The sequence below is a fragment of the Salvelinus sp. IW2-2015 genome, unplaced genomic scaffold (genome assembly GCF_002910315.2).
Source record: "Salvelinus sp. IW2-2015 unplaced genomic scaffold, ASM291031v2 Un_scaffold1464, whole genome shotgun sequence".
Taxonomy (NCBI): Eukaryota; Metazoa; Chordata; class Actinopteri; order Salmoniformes; family Salmonidae; genus Salvelinus; species Salvelinus sp. IW2-2015.
In genome coordinates, this window is record NW_019942925.1 from 192,494 (window position 1) to 216,735 (window position 24,242).

The following is a 24,242-nucleotide window of genomic DNA, read 5'->3' on the forward strand; positions in this document are numbered from 1 at the left end:
ACCTAAAGGACTCTCAGACCATGAGAAACAAGATTCTGTGGTCTGACGAAACCGAGATTGAACTATTTGGCCAGAATGCCAAGCGCCATGTCTGGAGGAAACCTGGCACCATCCCTACGGTGAAGAATGGTGGTGGCAGTATCATGCTGTGGGGATGTTTGTCAGCGGTAGGGACTGAGACTAGTCAGGATAGAGGGGGAAATGAATGGAGCAAGGGACAGAGAGATCCTTGATGAAAACCTGCTCCAGAGCGTTCAGGAACTCAGACTGGGTTCACCTTCTAACAGGACGACACTAAGCACACAGCCAAGACAATGCAGGCGTGGCTTCGGGACAAGACTCTGAATGTCCRCGAGTGGCCCAGCCAGAACCCGGACTTGAACCCAATCGAACATCTCTGGAGAGATCTGAAAATAGCTGTGCAGTGACGCTCCCCATCCAACCTGACAGAGCTTGATGTGATCTGTAGAGAAGTGCCAAAGCTTGTAGCGTCATACCCAAGAAGACTTGAGGCTGTCATCGCTGCCAAAGATGCTTCAACAAAGTACTGAGCAAAGGGTCTGAAAACGTATGTAAATGTAATCAATTTATTTGTAATAAATCTGCAAAAATGTCTAAACCTGTTTTTGCTTTGTAATAATGGAGGCATTGTGTGTAGATTGATGAGGGGAAAAAACTATTTAATCAATTTTAAAATAAGGCTTTAACATAACACAATGTGGAAAAAGTCAAGGGGTCTGAATACTTTCCAAATGCACTATATACCCACAAATTTCTCAGTAGGCATTGTGTATAGGCCTACTCACTTCTTAATCCCCACGATTCGTATCAAAGTAGTGTAGTGGTTATATGCTGTATCAATTAATAAGGTTGATGGAATAGATCAAAATGTTTAGCTTAAAATGTTTAACTTTTATTTCTTCACATTTTAGGCACTACAATGTGCACACAGTGGTAGGCCTATGCAGGAATGTTCTAAAATTATATTTACGGGAAAATGCCTAAAATGCGCACAGCACATGCAAGCGGTTTCACAGATAGAGATGGAAATATCTGTTTGAAATTTAGAGAGGGGAGATCTAAAGATGGATCAACTATCATGGGTTGCTAATATGACTAGGATAAAGCCTTTGGCTGCTAGATAATTAAATAAAGTTGAAAGAAAACCAATAGAACAGTATAATAGAACAGGAGAACATCAACATTTATTATGAGTATTTCTGTGAATTCATGYGGCKCTCTGCAATATCACTGCATGTTTTGGAACTACTGAATCTAACACGCCAATGTAAAATAAGATTTTTGGATATAAATATGAACTTTACCGAACAAAACATACATGTATTGTGTAACATGAAGTCCTATGAGTGTCATCTGATGAAGATCATCAAAGGTTAGTGATTCATTTTATCTCTATTTGTGCTTTTTGTGACTCCTCTCTTTGGCGGAAAAAATGGCTGGGTTTATCTGTGACTTGGTGGTGACCTAACATAATCGTTTGTGGAGCTTTCGCTGTAAAGCATTTTTTAAATCAGACACTGTGTCTGGATTAACGAGAATTGTATCTTTAAAATGGTGCCTAATACTTGTATGTTTGAGAAATTTGATTTATGAGATTTCTGTTTTGTATTTGGCGCCCTGCAAATTTATTGGCTGTTGGCGAGGGGTTCCGCTAGCGGAACGGGGTACATGCATACTGCATGTAACAACCAGTTACATGACCTACAGCGTGGTCAAGCAAGTTAATGTTAATCATTTTTAGACTACTAAACAACTATTGATTTAGAACCACAGAGTTACTGCAAGTCGCAAAGAAAACAGGAGCTGCCTCCACTATTCCAGCACCATCAAATCACCTATGCTTAGTCTAAYACAGTGACAACTAAAAGATAACAAAAACAATTTAGTCCCATCAACGTACRCTAAATATGATGTGGCTGTCCATGGTTCTGATTTGTGTGTGTGTGTCTGCGTTCGTGCAAGTAGAAAAAAWTGTTGACTCACCCTACTTGTAGAGAAATGCCAATGCCATCCTCCTCTCTTTCATGTTGACGAAACGGTCTATGACTATGCCATACAGTAGGCCTAAACGCTTTTACCACRAGTCCAAATCCCCATCTCCATCCATGGCTAATTTAGGAAAAGGACAATTTTAGCTAGCTTGCCAGCCACTAGAGGACAACAACGTATTTTTCTTGATGCGATAGGAGTGATGCCAAATACAAACTGGCTTCCCTTGACACTTTTTTTTGGTGCGCCAGGACCATTCACATTTGAGCTCACCCAGTTGAGCTCAACGCTGATTGGCTATTATTTTATACTTAATTTTTTATCAATGGAGGCCAAATTCCATTTATCAAGGGAGGCTTGCTTCCATTGCATTCAATGCTACGGGTGGCAACAATGTCATGCTGTTTCTCTCGTTCGGATGCTTTCTCTGGTGAGATACATTCAGCCTCTTGGGAATTTAAGGAAAATTACGAAAATACAAAGACGAAAGATATATTTTTATATCGTTTTCTTGGTCCATTTTTTGAGAAGCCTGGCTTCACTTGGCATCCATGAATACACGGCACTGGTATTTCAATAGTCCACCGAAATATTTTTTCTGCATTAAAAAAAATGGCCTAGAGTAGTGTCCCAGTTTGACAGTGGGCGATTGGCATACCGGGACACTGTCAAAATGTCAATATTCTAAAAAGGTGTGAGTAGTAAGGATAGCATTAACAGTCATTTTGACTTACAATTACATCCCATTACAAAATGTTGCAATGACACTGAATATCCGTAATTTTTTTATAACCCTAGCATGATTTACCTCAGAACCCGTCATTTTCCTTACCAGGCAGTGTTTCAAACTCATAAACCCTCATCCACTTATCCTCGCCTTATGCCTGTGGGATAATCCCCGCGGCCATATTTGTTGTTGGTCCAAATGATTAGCCAAGCAAGGGAAGTTTTTGCAACGTAAGCCCCTCAGCCCTCGTTTTTATTGGAGTTTGTGAGTGTACAATTATGTTCACTTCGGGGCCTGAAACGTCCTATAATTCAATTTGCGATGATTGTACATCCGCTAGAAAAGTCACGTTAGTAACGTAAGTTAGCTAATTAATTGGCTAGCTTGCATACAGTATGCGTATATTGATAATAATATAGTTAATATAAGTAGACATGCAATTATAATTGACTGTAGCACATTTAAAGCACCACAAGCTACTGGTGGCTGAAAACACAATTGTCGCAGGACAAACGAATGACGAATTTCCGGGCAAGGGCAGGCCATTTAAAATGTATTCCTTCCTCCCTCACCCCTTGCCCTGCAAGTGTAAACTCATCAGACATCATGTAAGTTACCAGAAGTGTCCACTTAATTTGAGGGCTGAGGGTGTGTCTGTTAAGTGTTTGGAATGCAGCCTATGACTCTAGAGACACGTGACATTACACGGGATACCACGCCCACAATGATGACGGCACACCCAACGAACGCATTTTATCATCACATACTTCCTCACTAACAGTCATTGATTGTTGGTTGTTATTGTACACATTTAAAGATATCCATTACAAAGCGTAAGTGTCCCACTTAAMCAATACTCACCCACAGATAATGAGGCTCAACAATGAAGCCAAATCATATAGATCTACATTGTGATTGATAGGCCTATATATATATTTATTCAGTAATTGAATCTTCTTTGCTTGATGAATTGTTCAATAATTATAATAAACAAATGTGTTTATTAACTATAAGACATGATTTGTAATGTCAGTAGCCTATAGGCTATTTAGGGGATAAACGCTGACGTTCTGTACATTACCTTGGAAATAATGGACAATGCCGCGGGAAGAGGCGGAGCCGAGTACTATAATATTCTTATAATAAAGTTTTATGATAATCTTATAGGATTGCTATAGATTTTTTTCTGTAGGGGAAAGSGTAACGTCACTCAAACCTAAATTTTTTACATTTTTCTCAGACTTCAAAAGTGGTCTAAGCATTGTTACCGTTTTCAATATTGTACCACCAACTGAATTTTGCTCTGCCCGGATTCTCTCTTAAGTACCCCCTCAAGTGCATTTTAGCAGTAGAGACCAGCCTATGGTCTCATGAGTGGATAGGCCAAGTACCCCTAGGGGTGCCAGTACCCCTTTGTTGGGAACCACTGAACTTTCAAGTTTGTCTTTCCATTTTTAAACTAAAGTGTGACAGAGCGAAAACCTGAACAACAACAAAAAAGGGAAACTCTTAAACCTGTGAATTTCTTACTCAATTGACAGCCTAATTTATCAGTTTCAATAGTAGGCCTACTATTTGCTTCTTGCACAGTACACATTAGGTTGGCCTGACTGTGAAAGATAATATGAGATTTATCATTTTAGGTCACCACTAAATAATGCTTCCACACACAACTAGCGGACAAAACATGTACGCATTGCATAAACTAGCTAGCTGATGTTACATTCTTTCCATTGACGTGTTCAGACTAATAATGAATGAACGATGCTGAAGTTTAAATGCTTGGTCGATATCTCATTGATTCAGAGTTCACAGGCTAGCCCCTTGCCTCAAGGTTTTGGCAAACATCTAAAGCATAAGCACGTGTACAGTATTTAACTAGCTAAAGCTGCAGCCAGACTCGTGTAGTCAGTAGCCATGCTCAGCAGAGCTGCATTCAGTTAACTATAGCTACCCGAGTTTGGTCGGGGTTTTCCTTGAACTCTCTGAAGTTTTCTCTGGGGTCTTCTTTTCTGGGGTYTTCTTTTCTGGGGTTTTCTTTTCTGGGGTTTTCTTCTCCTTTTTCTCATCTGACAGTCGGAGTTTCTTCGCTCTTGGTTCGCCTGACGCCATGGTTCTGAAGGAACACGCTGCAACCTCCTCGAGTAAAGGTAGCTATCGTGGATATTAATCAAGAGGCAGATAGAGAGCGGAAACGGCTATTAGAATCAACAGACGGAGCCCAAATGTAGCTGCCCACAGACTGCGCCTGACCAGAAAGACAGGAACTTTGGTCAGAAGTTGATGACTTAGTTGTGCGCACTTCGGTCAGTGCATATTACACACAGATATTCACTCATGTCAAGGTTGAATATTTAAAGGTTTTATGTAAAGTTTGATTGTGCTGATAAGAGAGCATAAGTGTGCATGGTAAATCAGGCTTCTGTGTATTCATAGGTCGCACCTCTGTCACATCACGTGACGGAGGTGCGATGCCATGCGATGCCATGCCTAGCCGCCCTCTACCGGCGGCACCATAGTGGCAGGGTTGAAATAATTATATATTTTTTAGGAGAAATCCCATGGCCGTATATATATATATATCAGGCAGTGAGCGTGCTTTCAGATGAAGTTTTAGTGAATTAAACATGTTCAATTGCTTTCATGAGCTTTTTCTCTCACTGCCCTGAGTTTAAGACAAGGGTTTAGCTATCTTGGAATTTAAGAACATTTCCAAGAACTTTATTTTCAAGAATCGAATTTCTTATTAACTTTTTGCTTAAGGAGAAACATAAGAAATAGCGCAAGAGACTTTCCAACAACCTTTCGGAGGAATAACAACTTTGCTTAACTTTCTTCTTAAGTCTATAGTTAAGGGAAAAATGGCAGTTAAGAATACATTTCTTCTTAAGGTTTTGTGAATCCGGACCCTGGTTGTTACTGAGTGAGTGAACGGTGGGGCGGTCCGGAGTGGTGTGTATGCTCGCACCTGATTAGACTACAATCACCCCATTAAAAGGAGGAAACCATCGTACATATCACACCATTCATATGGTACTCCACATGTGTGGTACGCGTTACCTTTTAATAGTGATTCAGAACCACACATCGTACTGTGTGCATYATAGAAGCCAAAGCCGAAACGTTTCCCGGGAGTTTTTACCGTCACATACCTGGGTTTCGCRGGAAATTGTGGTTGAGCTTTTGATCTGGGGTGTACAGTGTAATATTTACAGGCACACTTGCCCGCACCATGCTGGTGTCAGATGTGAGTCCTAAAATGTCACCAGGGTGTCTGGGGTTATCTCCCAACTTCATGAACATTTAAAATATAACAAATCTTCCAAGTTGTATTTTGGTTGTTAATATAGGGTAGACAGACAAGTTCTCTACTYTTTCCCTTTTTCACTTGCCTTCTTTTTTGCAGTAATGCTGMAATCAGTTGGTTGCATGTACAGTATTATGAATAGGATGTATGCATATTGTTAATAAAGAGAATAGCATTTTTAAACAATCTGCCCATTTGTTTTTGTTGGCATATAAGTATTTGTAWTGCTCATACCAACTGAGCCATATGTTTAAAACTGTCAGCGCTGTCATCCATGGTCCAGATAAAATGACATTCACTGTAAATGTTTCTTATCAATTCTGGAAGCAGTAGGCATAGCACACATGCGTACTACCTTATATTACGRTCACTGTCCTTAATGTCATTACTTAAAGGGCTGTGAAAACAATGAAAATGTCAGAATATATTTAGAGATACAAAAACCAGATAGGAATCATGTGTTGCTCTATTGCGGTGGACGTAGCATCTTCGTTTCTCAATCCATTTGGTAAATGACTTTAAACTGYGTGTTTCTCAAATTGATTTAGGATGTTAACTAATGGGCCGTAGATGATGATCTACAACATCTCACCAGATAAAGCAAAGGGTGTGGTTGAGTGTGCTTCAGGGTTCAAATGGCTCCGTGTAGGTAAGTAAAGGAGGAGCCTCGGCTTGTGCAAGCCAGAACGGCTCATAGGAGCAGCAGGAAAAATGCCTCTGCTAAGTCGTAGAAGCAGATCATTCGGTCAACTTTCCTTCCAGTCCTAGACTATGGAGACATCATCCACGTAAGTATGTGTGAGTTATTTTGCTGTATAAAGACATTTCTGCCCATTGCAACACTACAATAATACCTTTCTAAAATGTAACTTTCCGAATCCAACAATTAGTAAGGCCTATCCAACCGTATCACTCCTATTTAGTGGAATGTTACCCAACAAATACATTTAAGCAGTGCATTKTAGGTACACTACACCACAATTTCAAATGGTAGGACATAYAGTAGGTACTCTTTCCATTTGTCCTATTGAAGCACACAAACTATAGTATTTAGCCTAAAGCAGCATATGATTTTACAGTAGACTATATGTAACAGTATAACTTTACATCCGTCCCCTCGCCCCGACCCGGGCGCGAACCAGGGACCTTCTGCACACATCAACAACAGTCACCCACGAAGCATCGTTACCCATCGCTCCACAAAGGCCGCGGCCCTTGCAGAGCAAGGGGAACCACTACTTCAGGGTCTCAAAGCGAGTGACGTAACCGATTTAAACGCTATTAGCGCGGACCACCGCTAACTAGCTAGCCATTTCACATCCGTTACATATAGATGTAGGCTACAGTATAGTCACATGGCATGATGTTAATATGTTAGCGCAGCACATTGGTCTAAACAACTTATAGCCTCTTAGTGAATGTCTCTTAATGAGAAAAAATCATAAATGTATGAGAATGTTGCATTTTGAAATTTAAATAGTGATTCTGACATTGGACCTGYGTGAGGGGTATGTCAACTGAATTGGGGCATTTTGGAGGGGCTGAATGATGCACCATTAAAGCCTAGGCTACAGCCGGGCGCCTCCCGTGGTATTACTTTCTCCTGATGAATTTGCATGGGTATGACCGACAGACAAGAAGTCAGAGAAATATACAGTAAGTAAGCAACGTCAAAAAAGGATAAAGACAAATTATCGGCCTAACATCCAAAACACGGAGCTGCGGTACAGAATGAACCATTGGTAGTCCACTTTCCATAATATTAGGCTAATTGTAGTCTACTTAAGGCCAATATTTTTAATCGATTCGTAACAAGGAAGAACAGTCGATGTTGTTATGTGGCCGACTTAGCCTACGCAATAGCCTATTTGAAGGTATCGGCCTATGCGATAATAAGCACATCTTTATAGTGGAGTTTATTATAGACGCAAGGATGCGATAGGTGCATATCTGCTTGGGCTCTATAGGCTTCTACTTGACATTGATCTATATGGCAACACACTTATTTGCATGGTTTTAATATAGGCTATGTTCTAACGTATGGTGGTAGGCTGCTTGCATCATATGGCGCTGCAGCTTATAGGTCATTTATGCGGGTGGAGAACATGTACCCATCTGCTTGAACCCTACTTGTCTTTGGCAAACATCATCAAAAGTTAAAACACAAATCATGGCCCTCTATTTGCATGATAATGAATTCAGTGCATTATTGTCAAGCAATATCCTAAATAGACATAGGGCCTATGATAATGTGCCAGTATAGGCTATAGGAGGTTTAATGTCCATATATATGATATAAAGACTAAATAATTTTTGTTTTTTTGAGGCTCTAATGTCGATATAATTTTGGTTTTATATATACATTTACATACTTGTTTGGCCTATTATTCAGCTTTTGATGCCTTAAAACCCTGTGTGTTTCTCAAGCCAGATCTTTCTTGTATTTTGTAGCTCAGACTTGGGGTTTGGCACAAATACACTGCTCAAAAAAATAAAGGGAACACTAAAATAACACATCCTAGATCTGAATGAATTAAATATTCTTATTAAATACTTTTTTCTTTACATAGTTGAATGTGCTGACAACAAAATCACACAAAAATTATCAATGGAAATCAAATTTATCAACCCATGGAGGTCTGGATTTGGAGTCACACTCAAAATTAAAGTGAAAAACCACACTACAGGCTGATCCAACTTTGAGTAATGTCAAAATGAGGCTCAGTAGTGTGTGTGGCCTCCACGTGCCTGTATGACCTCCCTACAACGCCTGGGCATGCTCCTGATGAGGTGGCGGATGGTCTCCTGAGGGATTCCCTACCAGACCTGGACTAAAGCATCCCCAACTCCTGGACAGTCTGTGGTCAACGTGGCGTTGGTGGATGGAGCGAGACATGATGTCCCAGATGTGCTCAATTGGATTCAGGTCTGGGGAACGGGCGGGCCAGTCCATAGCATCAATGCCTTCCTCTTGCAGGAACTGCTGACACACTCCAGCCACATGAGGTCTAGCATTGTCTTGCATTAGGAGGAACCAGGGCCAACCGCACCAGCATATGGTCTCACCAAGGGGTCTGAGATCTCATCTCGTACCTAATGGCAGTCAGGCTACCCTGCGAGCACATGGAGGGCTGTGGAGGGCCCCAAAAAATGCCACCCCACACCATGACTGACCACGCCAAACCGGTCATGCTGGAGGATGGTGCAGGCAGCAGAACGTTCTCCACGGCGTCTCCAGACTCTGTCACGTCTGTCACATGTGCTCAGTGTGAACCTGCTTTCATCTGTGAAGAGCACAGGGCGCAATGGCGAATTTGCCAATCTTGGTGTTCTCTGGCAAATGCCAAACGTCCTGCACGGTGTTGGCTGTAAGCACAACCCCCACCTGTGGACGTCGGCCCTCATACCACCTCATGGAGTCTGTTTCTGACCGTTTGAGCAAACACATGCACATTTGTGGCCTGCTGGAGGTCATTTTGCAGGGCTCTGGCAGTGCTCCTCCTGCTCCTCTTTGCACAAAGGCGGAGGTAGCGGTCCTGCTGCTGGGTTGTTGCCCTCCTACGGCCTCCTCCACGTCTCCTGATGTACTGGCCTGTCTCCTGGTAGCGCCTCCATGCTCTGGACACTACGCTGACAGACACAGCAAACCTTCTTGCCACAGCTCGCATTGATGTGCCATCCTGGATGAGCTGCACTACCTGAGCCACTTGTGTGGGTTGTAGACTCCGTCTCATGCTACCACTAGAGTGAAAGCACCGCCAGCATTCAAAAGTGACCAAAACATCAGCCAGGAAGCATAGGACTAGAGAAGTGGTCTGTGGTCACCACCTGCAGAACCACTCCTTTATTGGAGGTTTCTTGCTAATTGCCTATAATTTCCACCTGTTGTCTATTCCATTTGCACAACAGCATGTGAAATTTATTGTCAATCAGTGTTGCTTCTAAGTGGACAGTTTGATTTCACAGAAGTTGATTGACTTGGAGTATCATGTGTGTTGTTTAAGTGTTCCCTTTATTTTTTTGAGCAGTGTATATATAAAATCACACACACTGCCGAGTTCCAAACTGCCTCTGAAAGCAACATCAGCACAAGAACTGTTCGTCGGGAGCTTCATGAAATGGGTTTCCATGGCCGAGCAGCCGCACAAGCCTAAGATCACCATGCACAATGCCAAGAGTTGGCTGGAGTGGCGTAAAGCTCGCCGCCATTGGACTCTGGAGCAGTGGAGACGTGTTTTCTGGAGTGATGAATCACGCTTCACCATCAGGCAGTCCGACAGACGAATCTGGGTTTGGCGGATGACAGTAGAACGCTACCTGCCCCAATGCATAGTGCAACTGTAATAATGGTCTGGGGCTGTTTTTCATGGTTCGGGCTAGGCCCCTTAGTTCCAGTGACGGGAAATCTTACCACTACAGCATACAAAGACATTCTAGACGATTCTGTGCTTCCAACTTTGTGGAAACAGTTTGAAGGCTCTTTCCTGTTTCAGCATGACAATGCCCCGTGCACAAACAGAAATGGTTTGTCGAGATCGGTGTGGAAGAACTTGACTGGCCTACACAGAGCCCTGACATCAAATTCATCGAACACCTTTGGGATGAATTGAAACTCTGACTGCGAGCCAGGACTTATTGCCCAACATCACTGCCCAACCTCACTAATGCTCTTGTGGCTGAATGGAAGCAAGTCCCCGCAGCAATGTTCCAACATCTAGTGGAAAGCCAACTACATATTAATGCCCATGATTTTGGAATGAGATGTTCAACGAGCAGGTGTCTACATACTTTTGGTCATGTAGTGTGTATATACAATGCTATATTTGTACCAGTGTCTTCATAACTCATCTTCTGCACATCTATCTCTCCAGTGTGTAATTGCTATATTGTAATTATTTTGCCACTATGGCCTATTTATTGCCTTACCTCCCTTATCCTACCTCATTTGCACACACTGTATATAGACTTTTTCTATTGTATTATTGACTGCATGTTTGTTTATTCCATGTGTAACTCTGTGTTGTTGTTTGTGTCGCACTGCTTTGCATTATCTTGGCCAGGTCGCAGTTGTAAATGAGAACTTGTTCTCAACTAGCCTACCAGGTTAAATAAAGGTAAAATAAAATAATGCCAGATGCACACTGATGCACATGGGCTTTGCAAGGCTGCAGAAAGGTTTGCAGCATGGAGAAGGTTATTTTGGCTGTAGTCAGTTGAATGTGAAATACTTAGCTGGAAAGTGGAAGCTAGGTGCTGGCAATTTCTTAGCTAAACTATCTAGAAAAGTGGTTAGCTTTTTTGTTAGATAGCAAGCTAACTGGCTTGACTGTTTATGAACTTCCGTTTGTACCACCACAGTCAAGCAATGCACGAGTTGAAAATATTGAACACGTGTTACACCGAACGCACCGCAACCTAGTGTGGCATCCCCAACCTAGCGTTGCGGACTGCTTATTTGACATTGGAACATGTTTTAAAACAAACATTTAATGCAAATTAGATATGAACAAATATCATTGTTCATGTTTAGACAAATATTATTCATACATTATTCATAAATATAGGTTAAATATACTACAGGTTAATGATACTTTTCTATTGCGTGGAGGACTTTAATTTTAACCACTATAAATTCCGTGGCCCGGAAGTACTTCAGTGTTGCTGACGAGGTGCTGATGGGTCGATGTCAACTGGATGAAAATACAAGATCTATCGCTTCAATACACTGGTAAGGTTGTATGAAGCCCGTCAGTCTGCACATTAACTAAACTGGAACTAGTAGCTAGTTTTGGCGTATGTATTATTTTCAGGCATGACGTGCGATTTGCCAAGGTAGCAGGACTGAACTAGCTAGCCAGCTAACACGAATCATATCAGATAATAAATTACCTAGCTAGCAAACTTGGTTAATAGCTTTTATTGCAGTGATTATTGGCTGTTTTTAACTTGATATAATAGACTTGATAGCTAGCGTTAGCTGTGACGAGGCAGTATTTCTAACCTATAACGGTATTATACACCCATACTGTTACATCAGAGTTTCTAAATCCAGAGGCGCAAATTGCGAGACTTCCGGGAACGTTCGCGAAACAGACCAGGCCTGGGTTTGAGAAGGCAATGAGAGAAGTGGGAAAAAAAATCTTCCTTCATTTTTTTCGAAATCTAAAGACACAACCTAGATTCGAGCCAATGTCTTAAGTAGTTGAACATGTTATTACTCCAACCTTGTGAAAGTGACAAACTGGCACGTTTTCGTCAAGAACAACTTKATATCAAAGGAGTGCCTTTGATTTGACTGCGTGCACATGCGCTGTTTGGCGCAAGACGACCGATCCGATGACGTATTTTTTTGCGCATGAGCGTAGCTATTCAACTTCGCCATGRCATCGCCTACAAGTGTGATCGGGGATTTCTAATGGAGAAGCAGTTTCTTCCTGTCTTTGGTTACATGCCTGACCCAGAATCTGGGTGTATAGCGGATGTTGAATATGGCGATTCTCCATTAAACCCAGGAACCAGTTTAATGTCAAATCGGGTACAATAAGTTTTATATTGGATATTMGTTTTTTCTRTMATCAATAGCTATTGAACCAAGCATGCCATGACTGAAAATCGAGAGGCTATACGGTCTCGCCTGGTGCCCAAATTGATTACGTTTTGTCGTGCAGAGAGAGTCCATCCTGATGAGCCTTTCCCAGCCAACAACAAATATTCCCACAACTTTAGAATTTTCCCTTAAAGTGGAAACTGACAGCGTTTTAATTACTTTGCAGCTAGGAACACAAGCATTTCGCTACACCCGCAATAACCTCTGCTAAATATGTCTGTGACCAATATTTGATTTTATTTCCCSGTTTATGCTGCAAAACCAACTTTATAAGAGGTTTTAAAAATAGGTTATGTTTGAATAAACAGTCCATGATGTACACTAAGACATTGACAGAATAGATGGATGCTGTTCAATGCATGATTAATATAATTCGTCAAACTTTCTTGGTTGTCCAAGAAATATAGCTATCAGGTTGTAAATTACAGCTGGTCTCGTACATTATTTGCAGCCTCCATTCAGGATGCACTGTTTGTTTCAATGACTCAATATTTTGGACAAAAACAGATGAATGTAACTCAGGCTGGGAATGTCAAGATCATCAAACTAGCAAGGACAAGGATCACAAGTCGTTTATAACATGGCTAATAGGCTAGCGTATCTATTAGGCTAGCGTATCTATTAAACTTGGGCGGTATACCTTATACCGGGGTATATGGCCTACAAGCCCTCAGTCCAGCCTCTGTCTGCAATAGGCTGAGAGTCTGAGCACTGATGGAGCGATTGTGCGTTCCTGGTGTAACTTGGGCAGTTGTTGCCATCCTGTACCTGTCCCACAGGTGTGATGTACCGATCCTGTGCAGGGGTTACACGTGGTCTGCCACTGCGAGGTCGATCAGCTGTCCGTCTTGTCTCCCTGTAGCGCTGTTTTAGGCTTCTCACAGTACAGACATTGCAATTTATTGCCCTGGCCACATCTGCAGTCCTCATGCGTTCTTGCAGCTTGCCCAAAGCACGTTCACGCAGATGAGCAGGGACCCTGGGCATCTTTCTTTTGGTGTTTTTCAGAGTCAGTAGAAAGGCCTCTTTAGTGTCCTACGTTTTCATAACTGACCTTAATTGCCTACCCGTCTGTAAGCGGCTTAACGACTGTTCCACAGGTGCATGTAATTGTTTATGGTTCATTGAACAAGCATGGGAAACAGTGTTTACACCCTTTAAAATGAAGATCTGTGAAGTTATTTGGATTATCTTCGAAAGACAGGGTCCTGAAAAAGTGATTATTTTTTATATGCATTGTAGGTAGGTTGCACAGTGGTAGAATAATGTAAAAATAGKCCTAGGCCAACTACGCATMATTTCTTTCATAAGCTTTCCTCAGCTGTAGCCAAAGTGTTTTTTGTTATTTTTTTAACTCATTAGATTTTTCCATCTAGGTATTGTTTGCKCAATTTCAGTTTCTGGCCAACAATATTTTTTTCATTCAAAATAAATCTGTGAATGAGAATAGCATRGACCTTGACTTTCATAATTATTCCCATTTAAAAGCTGAATCTTTAGCACATTTTAAATACTTTATTAGAATAGTTTGGAAAATACTCTTAACTTTAATTTGTCTTAATGCCTTTGATATTTCAGTTRGTAGGATTAGGCTTTTGGTTGCTTGGTTCGCAATGGCAAGGAGGGATTTGTTTTCTAGCCTTACATGCCTGCATTATTTCAGTCTTCTAATGCTTTGCTCAACTAAGGTTTGTTCAAATTTCTCATTAGATTTTTAGATATTGCTACTATTTAATCTGTCKCTCTCATTATTACCTTAGGCCTCCCATGTTTTGGGGTTATTCAAAAACCACTTAACYTTCTGAGATATCTAGCAGAGTTTCATTAATTCATTAATTGTTTGATCATGAAATAGTGTGGCAGGAGAAATCATCTAGCATGCATTAAACTGAAAGAGTGGCTTAGTAGGCCAATTCTTATATCAAATGGAGAGAGAATTTGGGCTTCTATAACAAGACAATGGAGTATCCGCTAAATATAGATTTCGGCTATTGCTAAAGATCATCCAACATTCAAGATTTTTTTCATTTTCTGACCAGATATTTTGTGCTGCTTTGGTGAGACTCACACTTTGCTCCTACTACATTGTTCTCTTGCTTTGTGTCAATATAGCATGTTTATTGAAATAGGCTATAGGAATATAGGCAATTTACTCAATGTCAGCCATGCACTGCTGTGCTGTGAGCTGCCTGATCCAGTTCTGATCAGAGTAATTTGGATAACCGAACTCTATATTCTGGTGGTCTGACTTGTTAAAATATATTTTTAAACTTAAAAAAAAAAAAAAACTTGCACTGAACAAGCAGACAAGCGTTATTGTCGAGCCCTGGTTTAGAACATAGGATATTCAGTCATTGTCCCCTAGTTTTTTTTTTTGTCTAGTAGGGCTGTCCCCGACCCCAAAAAATGTTGGTTCGACATCGAGTCGTCTGTTTCGATTGGTCAATGTTTTTAAACGGGTATTATTCCCTATATAGACACCCTATGCGTTTTAACTATGTCGGCTACTGAGCTTGTCTGATGTTTAAGCACACTGATGAATTCATCAAGACACACAAATGACTTGAGGGAGCCAGAGCTAAAGATAACCTGGTTACGCTCCTGTTCTTACGCTCCTAATAGGCTACACAAGGGGTTGCCAACCTTTTCCATTTGGAGTTCCAATTTATCTTACCATTTCTACCGACATGCTAGTTATGATTTTTATATGGACCTTTTTCGTGGAACAGTTTCATTTATACTAGTCTTCGTATCTCAATTATCATGTGATTAATCAAAATTCTATAAGTAAATTCTGTTGCCATTACCAACTAAGTAAAAATACCCTACATAAAGGCAACAAATAAAAACATTGCAGCCTGCAAGTAGAAACTATCTTGATTTTAAAGATAAATATCTTATAAATCACATTGGCTATTCATGGCCTGTCTGCAAGGAACTTGAAACATTGTATCAACTTAACTTTGGTCTGGCCTGAAGCTCAAGCTAGCGAACTTGCAACATTGTATAAAATATTCTAGGCCCTCAATTTCCACTCCAGTGAGCTCCAAACAGACATAGCATTTCATGGCTACAGATGTGATTGCTACGGGGTGAAGCACGGGGGTGGCAGCATCATGTGGGGGTGCTTTGCTGTAGAAGGGACTGGTGCACTTCACAAAATAGATGACATCATGAGGGAAGGGAAATTATGTGGATATATTGAAGCAACATCTCCAGACCTCAGTCAGGAAGTTAAAGCTTGGTTGCAATGGGTCTTCCGAATGGACAATGACACCAAGCATACTTCCAAAGTTGTGGCAAAATGGCTTAAGGACAAAGTCAAGGTATTGGAGTGGTCTTCCCAAAGCCCTGACCTCAATCCCATAAATGTGGGCAGAACTGAAAAAGTTTGTGCGAGCAAGGAGGCCAACAAACCTGACAATGGGACAAAATTCACCCAACTTATTGTCGGAAGCTTGTGGAAGGCTACCTGAAATGTCTGACCCAAGTTAAACAATTTAAAGGCATAGCTACCAAATACTAATTGAGTGGATGTAAACTTCTGACCCACTGGGAATGTGATGGAGAAAAAAAGCTGAAATATTATTATTCTGACATTTCACATTCTAAAAATAAAGTGGTGATCCTAACTGACCTAAGACAGGRACTTTTTACTAAGATTAAATGTCAGGAATTGTGAACTGAGTTTAAATGTATTTGCTAAGGTGTATGTAWCCTTCCGACTTCAACAGTACATAGAACAGGCCAAGACYTGCAGATTCCTGCTTTAAGGAAATGTTCTCCTAACTCTAACACCAAAACATGCTAAATTGGTTGTCAGAAGGTTTTTGCTAACATGGAATGTTCACATAACTAATGGAAAACTGGACACTCAAACATCAGGAGAACATTACAGGTAACATTACAAAAACATTCTCTCTCCCTTGAATTGTTAGCTGGATTCCCAGCTAGCTAGTTTAATGATTGGCTAGAAACTTCAGCGAGAATTTGAAACTTGTCTGCTGAAGTTGGGACTTGGGAGTATTCAGAATCATTCTTTTTTTTATAGCGTTAGACATTATGCCGTAGTTCGGTGAAAATCACTACAAGAAATGTGCGTTAGCTGTCATCCTGGCCTGATATTGGCTACAATAGCATTTCCCAAACTAGGGGTCCTGATTTGAAAATGTGGTCGTGAGAGAAACTCTGGAAAAAAAATAAAAACACTCTGGTTCATAGAACCGGGTTTACGGTACTAATCTCCGTTAGTCGCTAGATGCGATTGTAATTAAGAGCCACGTTTGTTGTAAGAAGAGCAGTTTCTGTTTCCTTCCCCATCTACAATGCCCACAAGCCGGCCAGGACTCATTAGAACAGAGTGGCAGGCACTGAATCAGACTTGCGAAAAGACCCTTGATGTTCTTTTCTATACAGAAGATCATACAAAATTATTGCCCGATCTTCTGAAATTCCCAATACCTTTCTGATGCATTTGTCACTTCAAACCATACTTCCTTCAGATTGGAATACTGTCAAAAGTACTGTCAGACTAATTGTTCTAGCCCCAATTTAAAAAAGTATATGTTGGATGTTAATTACATCACTACTTTTTTTACATGGTGGGGTTGCAACAAAAAAAAAGTGTTATATTTTGGGGTCGCGGGACAAGAAAAGTTTTGAAACCCCTGGGCTACACTATCTAGCTACTTCCCTCTCCCTTACTGCGGCGACCGGGGTCGAAGGACGCCCTGTACCGCTTTGTGTTGTCGACTTGCTGTGCAAACTCTCCACATTGAGCAGTGTGTCATGGTGACATCCAGATGGTTACTACCAATATTACAAGTTATTTATTGTGTAGGCTGCTATTCTACTCTAAATAAAATCAAGTGGGAATGGAACAAATTAGAGATGGTGACCAATAGTACAAGTTAAACTACATGACCAAAATTATGTGGACACCTACTCGTTGAACATTTCATTCCAAAAATGATGGGCATTAATATGGAGTTGGTTCCCCCTTTGCTGCTATTCCAGCCTCCACTCTTCTCCGAAGGCTTTCCACTAGATGTTGGAACAWTGCTGCAGGGAYTTGCATCCATTCAGCCACAAAAGCATTAGTGAAGTCGGGCACTGATGTTGGGCAATAAGGCCTGGCTCGCAGTCAGTGTTCCAATTCATCCCAAAGGTGTTTGATGGGGTTGAGGTCAGGGCTCRACAAACCATTTCTGTACGGACCTCACTTTGTGCATGAGGACATTGTCATGCTGAAACACAGGTCGGCTGGTCCAGCAGCAGGAAAGGTCATTGATTTTTATCACCTACAGCAGTGTGTGAATGTCATATCGATCTGTTTCACCCGTGCTACACGGAATGCAATATTTCATGCAAGTAGATTAAGTAGACCATATAGGGTACTTTTTACACTTGTATGTTTCTAGATGGCCATATTCAGTGTTTTCATTCAATTTTTTATATTGCAGGAGGTGCAGAAGAGATGGATTTGGCTTATGCAGAATACTTAGATTCTCTCCAGACAAGGCATTTTTTTTCGGTTGAATGTAACTTTTTATTTGGACCTTTTTTGGAAGTACGCACAGTTCGTAACTGCAGTAATGACGATAGTTGCTCAGCAAAACTCCATTCTTTGCTATGTACCGACTGTATTTTGACATTTATTAAGCTTGAAAAGCTGGTGAATGGCAAGTTGAATGGCTGCTTCGGGAAGAATCCCGGAACATATTCCAGTCTGTGCTAGCAAAATAGTCCTGTAGCTTAGCATCTGCTTCATCTGACCACTTAAAAAAATAATAATATTGACCGAGTCACTGGTGCTTCCTGCTTTAGTTTTTGCTTTTAAGCAGGAATCAGGAGGATAGAATTATGGTCAGATTTGCCAAATGGAGGGAGAGCTTTGTATGTGTCTGTGTGTGGAGTAAAGGTGGTCCAGAGTTTCTTTTTTTTTTTTTCTCTTTCTCTGGTTGCACATTTAACATGCTGGAAGAAATGTAAGTTTCCCTGCATTAAAGTCCCTGGCCACTAGGAGTGCCACCTCTGGATGAGCGCTTTCCTGTTTGCTTATGGCCGGATACAGCTCATTGAGTGCGGTTTTTGATAGTGGTGTGTGTGTAGAGCGGTAGTCTGTCTGTGACTGAGGGAGATAAAGTGTGTGTGTTTGCATCCCTCTAGTCTAGGTGAATGCTGGCCAGAATGAGGCTGCACAGCATTGTTTGTCAGTTCTGATAGACATCTCTCTTTATCAGTGTTTCCCCTATATATATGTTTTTAGCAGTGGTGGTAAAGTGAGTGGGAGGGGAGGTGGTTCGCGTAGTGGTTGTAGCCAATGGCATGGTCTCAGACAAAATTTTAAAGGCCTGGCTCTTGGTCGAAGTGTTTTAACCTGTTTGGCGCAGGCGTGCCGATAGCAACCCACCTCGACAACATCCAGTGAAATTGCAGAGCGCCAAATTCAAACTACAGTATTATAAATATTTAACTTTCATAAAATCACAAGTGTAATACATCAAAATAAGCTTATTTCAGTCAATTCTACACATTTTGCCATGGGTAGAGACAACATTTTACAGTTTTAAAGTGCATTTCCTGCATTTCTACACATTATGTCATGGGGCTGAGAATTTGTGGCTTTGAAGCTAATTTCCTACACATTTTGCCATGTCTTATGCCGTGTTCTAATTCTGAGTGACTCAAACATAAAAAAATCAATGCCCCATTACTTGAATTTTAGATTCAAACTCTTAGTTTTATTTAGATGATTGTTAGTTCTCAGATGATCTTATAAAAAAAAATATATAGCTCCATCTTTATACAGTTTACACTGAAAATGTTTTACCACCCGAAAATTGTGTTTAAAATAAATACAAATTGTAAAAAAAAAGTTTAAAAAATTGTAGTGGTGGCAACGATTTGGCAGCGGCAGCCCACCGCTGCTAAATGAATATATGGAACGCACTGCTTTTTTGTTCTCTCACTGTAACTATGTGTTGTAGGTGAGTTCGGGTGAGGATGACAATGACTCACGTGGGGGCAGTAGTTGGTGCAGTAACTGCAGTGATGGCCATCCTGCTGCACTCCTCCATTCACAAGATAGAGGAGGGACACCTAGCTGTTTACTACAGGTATGATCCATGACCCCCAACCCTCTGTCATCCATTCACCAGGTAGTGAAGTACTGTGAATAGAAGATTCATATTATTGGGTAATTTCTGTGTTTTTAGAGGAGGAGCTTTGCTTACCACACCCAACGGCCCGGGATACCACATTATGATGCCCTTTCTTACCACCTACAGATCAGTACAGGTACTACCTCTCTTACCTTTAAACCCTGACCCCTGACTTCTAACTCTGGCTACCACATCATGCTGGCCTTTATTACATCTACAGATCAGTTCTAAAAAAAACTTTCTCTTCCAGACGACTCTTCAAACTGATGAGATAAAGAACGTGCCTTGTGGAACTAGGTAAATCTAGAACGGTTGCAAGGTGTTTGTGTGTGGCGGAGGACGTCGACCATGTTTGTGACCATGTTTCTGATGTGTTCTCTCCACAGTGGGGGAGTGATGATCTACTTCGACCGTATAGAGGTGGTCAACATGCTGGTGCCCTCATCTGGTAAGACCTTCAGAACTACTAGCTAACAGAGTGGATCCCTAGGACACACTTACGTTGTCCCCGTTGCTATGTAGGTGGAAAGGGGGGGGTGACGTTTCTACTTTCCTAGTGTATACTAACCTCTGTGTCTCTGTGTCTCTCTCTCTCTCTGTCTTTGTCTCTCTCTGTCTCTCTCTCTTCGAAGTGGTGGACACGGTGAAGAACTACACAGCTGATTATGACAAAACTTTAATTTTCAACAAGATTCACCACGAACTCAACCAATTCTGCAGCGTACACACTTTACAGGAGGTCTACATTGAGCTGTTTGGTGAGTACGCACTCACTCACTTGTATATCTGTTGAGACACTTTCTATACATCAGTGTAACTCTTTTCTTTCTCTCCTGCGTCTTGGTCTGTCAGACATCATTGATGAGAACCTGAAGATCGCTCTGCAGAAAGACCTCAACTCTATGGCGCCTGGACTGACGATACAGGTACACACACACACACACCAGGGTTGGGGTCGATTCCATTCCAATTCAGGAAGTAAACTTGGCGCAAAGTTGTAATTTCACTTTACTTCGTGATTTGACTGAATTAAATGGGAATTGACCCTGACACAAACACATTCACCTGAGTGGTCGGGCGCATTCAGCAGGAAGCGATGTTTTGGAACATTCAGAAGAATATGCTATGTAGAACAATAATGCCTCTCTGACATGTAGAATAAGGAATCATGTCAGTGCTATTTGTGGCACGTCTATCTGCAGCGTTTGACAACCAGGGCCTAAAGTTAGCACCTGCCAAATGCGGGTAGATTTTGACATTGGCGGGTAAGATGTCTATTTCACCAGCCACGTTGGAGGGTGGTTTGTGTTCCACAGTGGCCAAGTATGATCACATTTATAGCAAAAATAAATGCTGCAGTAGCTGTTTTCAAAGTATTTCTGGCGTTTTTGTTTCATAGTTGGTAAATTAATCACACAAAGTCAAAGCACTACACTGAACAAAAATATAATCTACTTTGACCATGTAGCGGTGGTMAATACGCACAAAAAGCTTATTTCTCTCTAAAAAAAAAAGCACAAATTTGTTTACAACCCTGTTAGTGAGCAATTCTCCTTTGCCAAAATAATCTATCCACCTGGCAGGTGTGGCATATCAAGAAGCTKATTAAACAGCTTGATCATTACACAGGTGCACCTTGTGCTGGGGACAATAAAAGGCCAYGTTAAAAGGTGAGGTTTTGTCACACAAAATAATGCCACAGATGTGTCAAGTTTTGAGGGAGTGTGGAATTGGCACGCTGACTGCAGGAATGTCCACAAGAGCTGTTGCCAGAGAATTGAATGTTCATTTCTCTACYGTAAACTGCCTTCAATGAATTTGGCAGTACATCCAACCAACCTCTCAACCGCAGACCACGTGTAACCATGCCCTGTCATGTGAAATCCATAGATTAGGGCCTAATGAATTTATTTCAATTKACTTTTTTCCTTTATATGAACTGTATCTGTAAAATATTTGAAATTGTTGAATGTTTATTTTGGTTCAGTATACAAATTTTACAATGACCTATCCCACCTTGCGCTGCAACACTGCCTGGCTTGGGGCTGTGCACATGTAAAGAGCTGAGTGAAAGATTCATTTTTAGAAGTGCTGCGCACAGGTATAAAAGTTGGTCTCATTTACTTGAAAAGAAAGTCTACTAAAGTGAGACTGTCCATGTGTTTCTTGGCTATTTACATTTTTGTTCACAAGCTAGGTTGTTTTTCAATGTTTGGGAAGAGAAGACAAAGCAGCTACTAGTCAGACTCATTCTCACAGGCACAAACATGACTCAAGTCACATTACCACGGTAATCTCCCACCCTTAAAGGGGCAGGTGCCATGTTTTGTCTCTCCTGTGTTCTTTTGGTTAAAAGACTCGGGACACCAAAAATGAAATTAAACARTATACCACAATTCTTCTTACTCGTAATGCATGTATTGTTTCAGAAACATTACAAAGCATGTTCATTCGTGTTTTGTTGGTGTAATTGTAGGGGGGAGGGATGTTGGGCTGGTTAAAAATCTGAGTGGCWGGTGGACCAAAAATGTRRTGTTATGCCCTGCGTTCGGCTACTGAACTGGGCTCTGGATTGTATATACTGAGTGTGTCTTATGTCCCAGGCTGTCCGAGTCACCAAGCCCAAAATCCCAGAGGCCATCAGGAGAAACTTTGAGCTCATGTGAGTGTTCTCACTCTCTCTCTCTCTCTCTCTCTCTCTCTTTTTCATTTGTCCAGTGTCTCACTCTATTTATTTTTCATTCTCTATTTGTTTCGTTCTTTCTATAACCCTCACTTTGTGACCTGCTCTCTTCTCTCTCACTGTGTGTGTAGGGAGGGGGAGAAGACTCGTCTGTTGGTAACAGTTCAGACTCAGAAGGTTGTGGAGAAAGAAGCTGAGACCGAGAGGAAGAAAGCCGTCATCGGTAACGTAGCAACACTCCATCTCATTAGTATACACACTTACAGTATACACAATTGGTTGTATCTGAAAACAACCTGTACATCTGAAATAACTGGCGAGCTAAGTGGAGCTAATACAACACAGGTTGTATTTTGTACTCCTTTCAAAACCGTAACACTATATTCTCTCTCTTCCTTTCCCCACCGCACACCGCTGTCTTTCTCTCAGAGGCTCAGAAGCTGGCTGAAGTAGCACAGATTCATTTCCAACAGAAGGTGATGGAGAAAGAGACTGAGAAGAGGATCTCTGAGATAGAGGGTGGGTGTCTGTCTGTCTGTCTGTCTGTCTGTCTGTCTGTCTGTCTGTGTGTGTGTGTGTGTGTGCATATTAATGAACTCTGTGTCTATTTCAGACACTGCGTTCTTGGCAAAAATGAAGGCCAGGGCTGATGCGGAGTATTATACAGCAGCTAAGTTTGCTGAAGCTAACAGGGTATGACATGTCTATATATATATATATATATACACACACACACACACACACACACACACACACAAAAACACACACTCTGACATCATCTCTCTCCCATCTTTCCAGTTGAAGTTAACACCCGAGTACCTTGAGTTGATGAAGTACCAGGCGATAGCAGCCAACAGTAAGATCTACTTCGGCCAGGACATCCCTAACATGTTTGTCGAGGGACACAGCCCTACCCAGGACCCTGAGCCCCCGAAAGCCTCTGAACAGGCCAGACGCTAAGGTCCGAGACTAGCTGTCTGTCAGTCGAAGGGTTTGAGGGACAAAGGAATGTGAGGAGTCATTCCCCTAATTGGGGTGCGTAAGGCTTTAGTCTTAATTCTATCGGYCAGAGAGGGGGAGGGAGAATGGGGATTGGTTAAAAAAAAAGGATGGGGGAGAGAAGCACGGAAAGAGAAATTTAAAAATAAATAAAGAAAGTGAGGGGGTGGGGGAATCGCAGCGTGCAGGGAGAAAGATAGAGGGAGAGAGCGAGCGGGTCTGTCTACACCTCTGTTGAGCAGGCAGTCGGTGGGAAGGATCAGTAGAGGCATTAATGCTGATATCTGGGCTGGGTTGAGTGTCAGGCAGGTGGCTCTCAGGCGCCCTGCTCTACATGTGCAGCTTTGCATCGGATGCAACTCTTGGCTTTGTTTTTTGGAATTGTATGATTTTTTGTTTTTGTTTGATGCTTTATGCAAAATAATGAATTTATATTTAACTTGAACATTAAGTTCAGCCTTACTGTCTAATTTGTTTTTAGCCTAACTAGAATGTAAAGAAGGCAACACTAATTCTGAACTAAAGGGTTTCTGGTTCTGATTCTAAATGGGGGTGGGTTTATTTGTACTCAATCTCTTTCTAGTCATCCACAGTTTGTGTGTTTGCATGTGTGAGAGMGCAAGAAAACAAGCAAGTGTGTGTGTGAGCCCATACTCCACTCTAACCCYAGAGCAGATCTGAGCCAGGACAACGAGACACTACAAACGTTCAGACTGTCTGTCGGCATACATGGGTTGGACTTCTTG

At 41.5% G+C, this 24,242-nt stretch overlaps 1 protein-coding gene across 1 annotated transcript; it reads left to right on the forward strand.

Moving 5' to 3' along the window:
- The first annotated feature begins 11,682 nt into the window (after nucleotides 1–11,682).
- Nucleotides 11,683–24,115, forward strand: erlin1 (ER lipid raft associated 1). The gene is made up of 12 exons (XM_024138397.2): nucleotides 11,683–11,772; nucleotides 19,641–19,769; nucleotides 19,869–19,950; nucleotides 20,065–20,111; nucleotides 20,201–20,262; nucleotides 20,447–20,572; nucleotides 20,667–20,740; nucleotides 22,418–22,476; nucleotides 22,629–22,720; nucleotides 22,927–23,016; nucleotides 23,111–23,190; nucleotides 23,296–24,115. The coding sequence occupies exons 2-12, from the start codon at nucleotides 19,657–19,659 to the stop codon at nucleotides 23,455–23,457; spliced, it is 987 nt and encodes a 328-aa protein (XP_023994165.1). The 5' UTR covers nucleotides 11,683–11,772; nucleotides 19,641–19,656; the 3' UTR covers nucleotides 23,458–24,115.
- The last annotated feature ends 127 nt before the right edge of the window (nucleotides 24,116–24,242 follow it).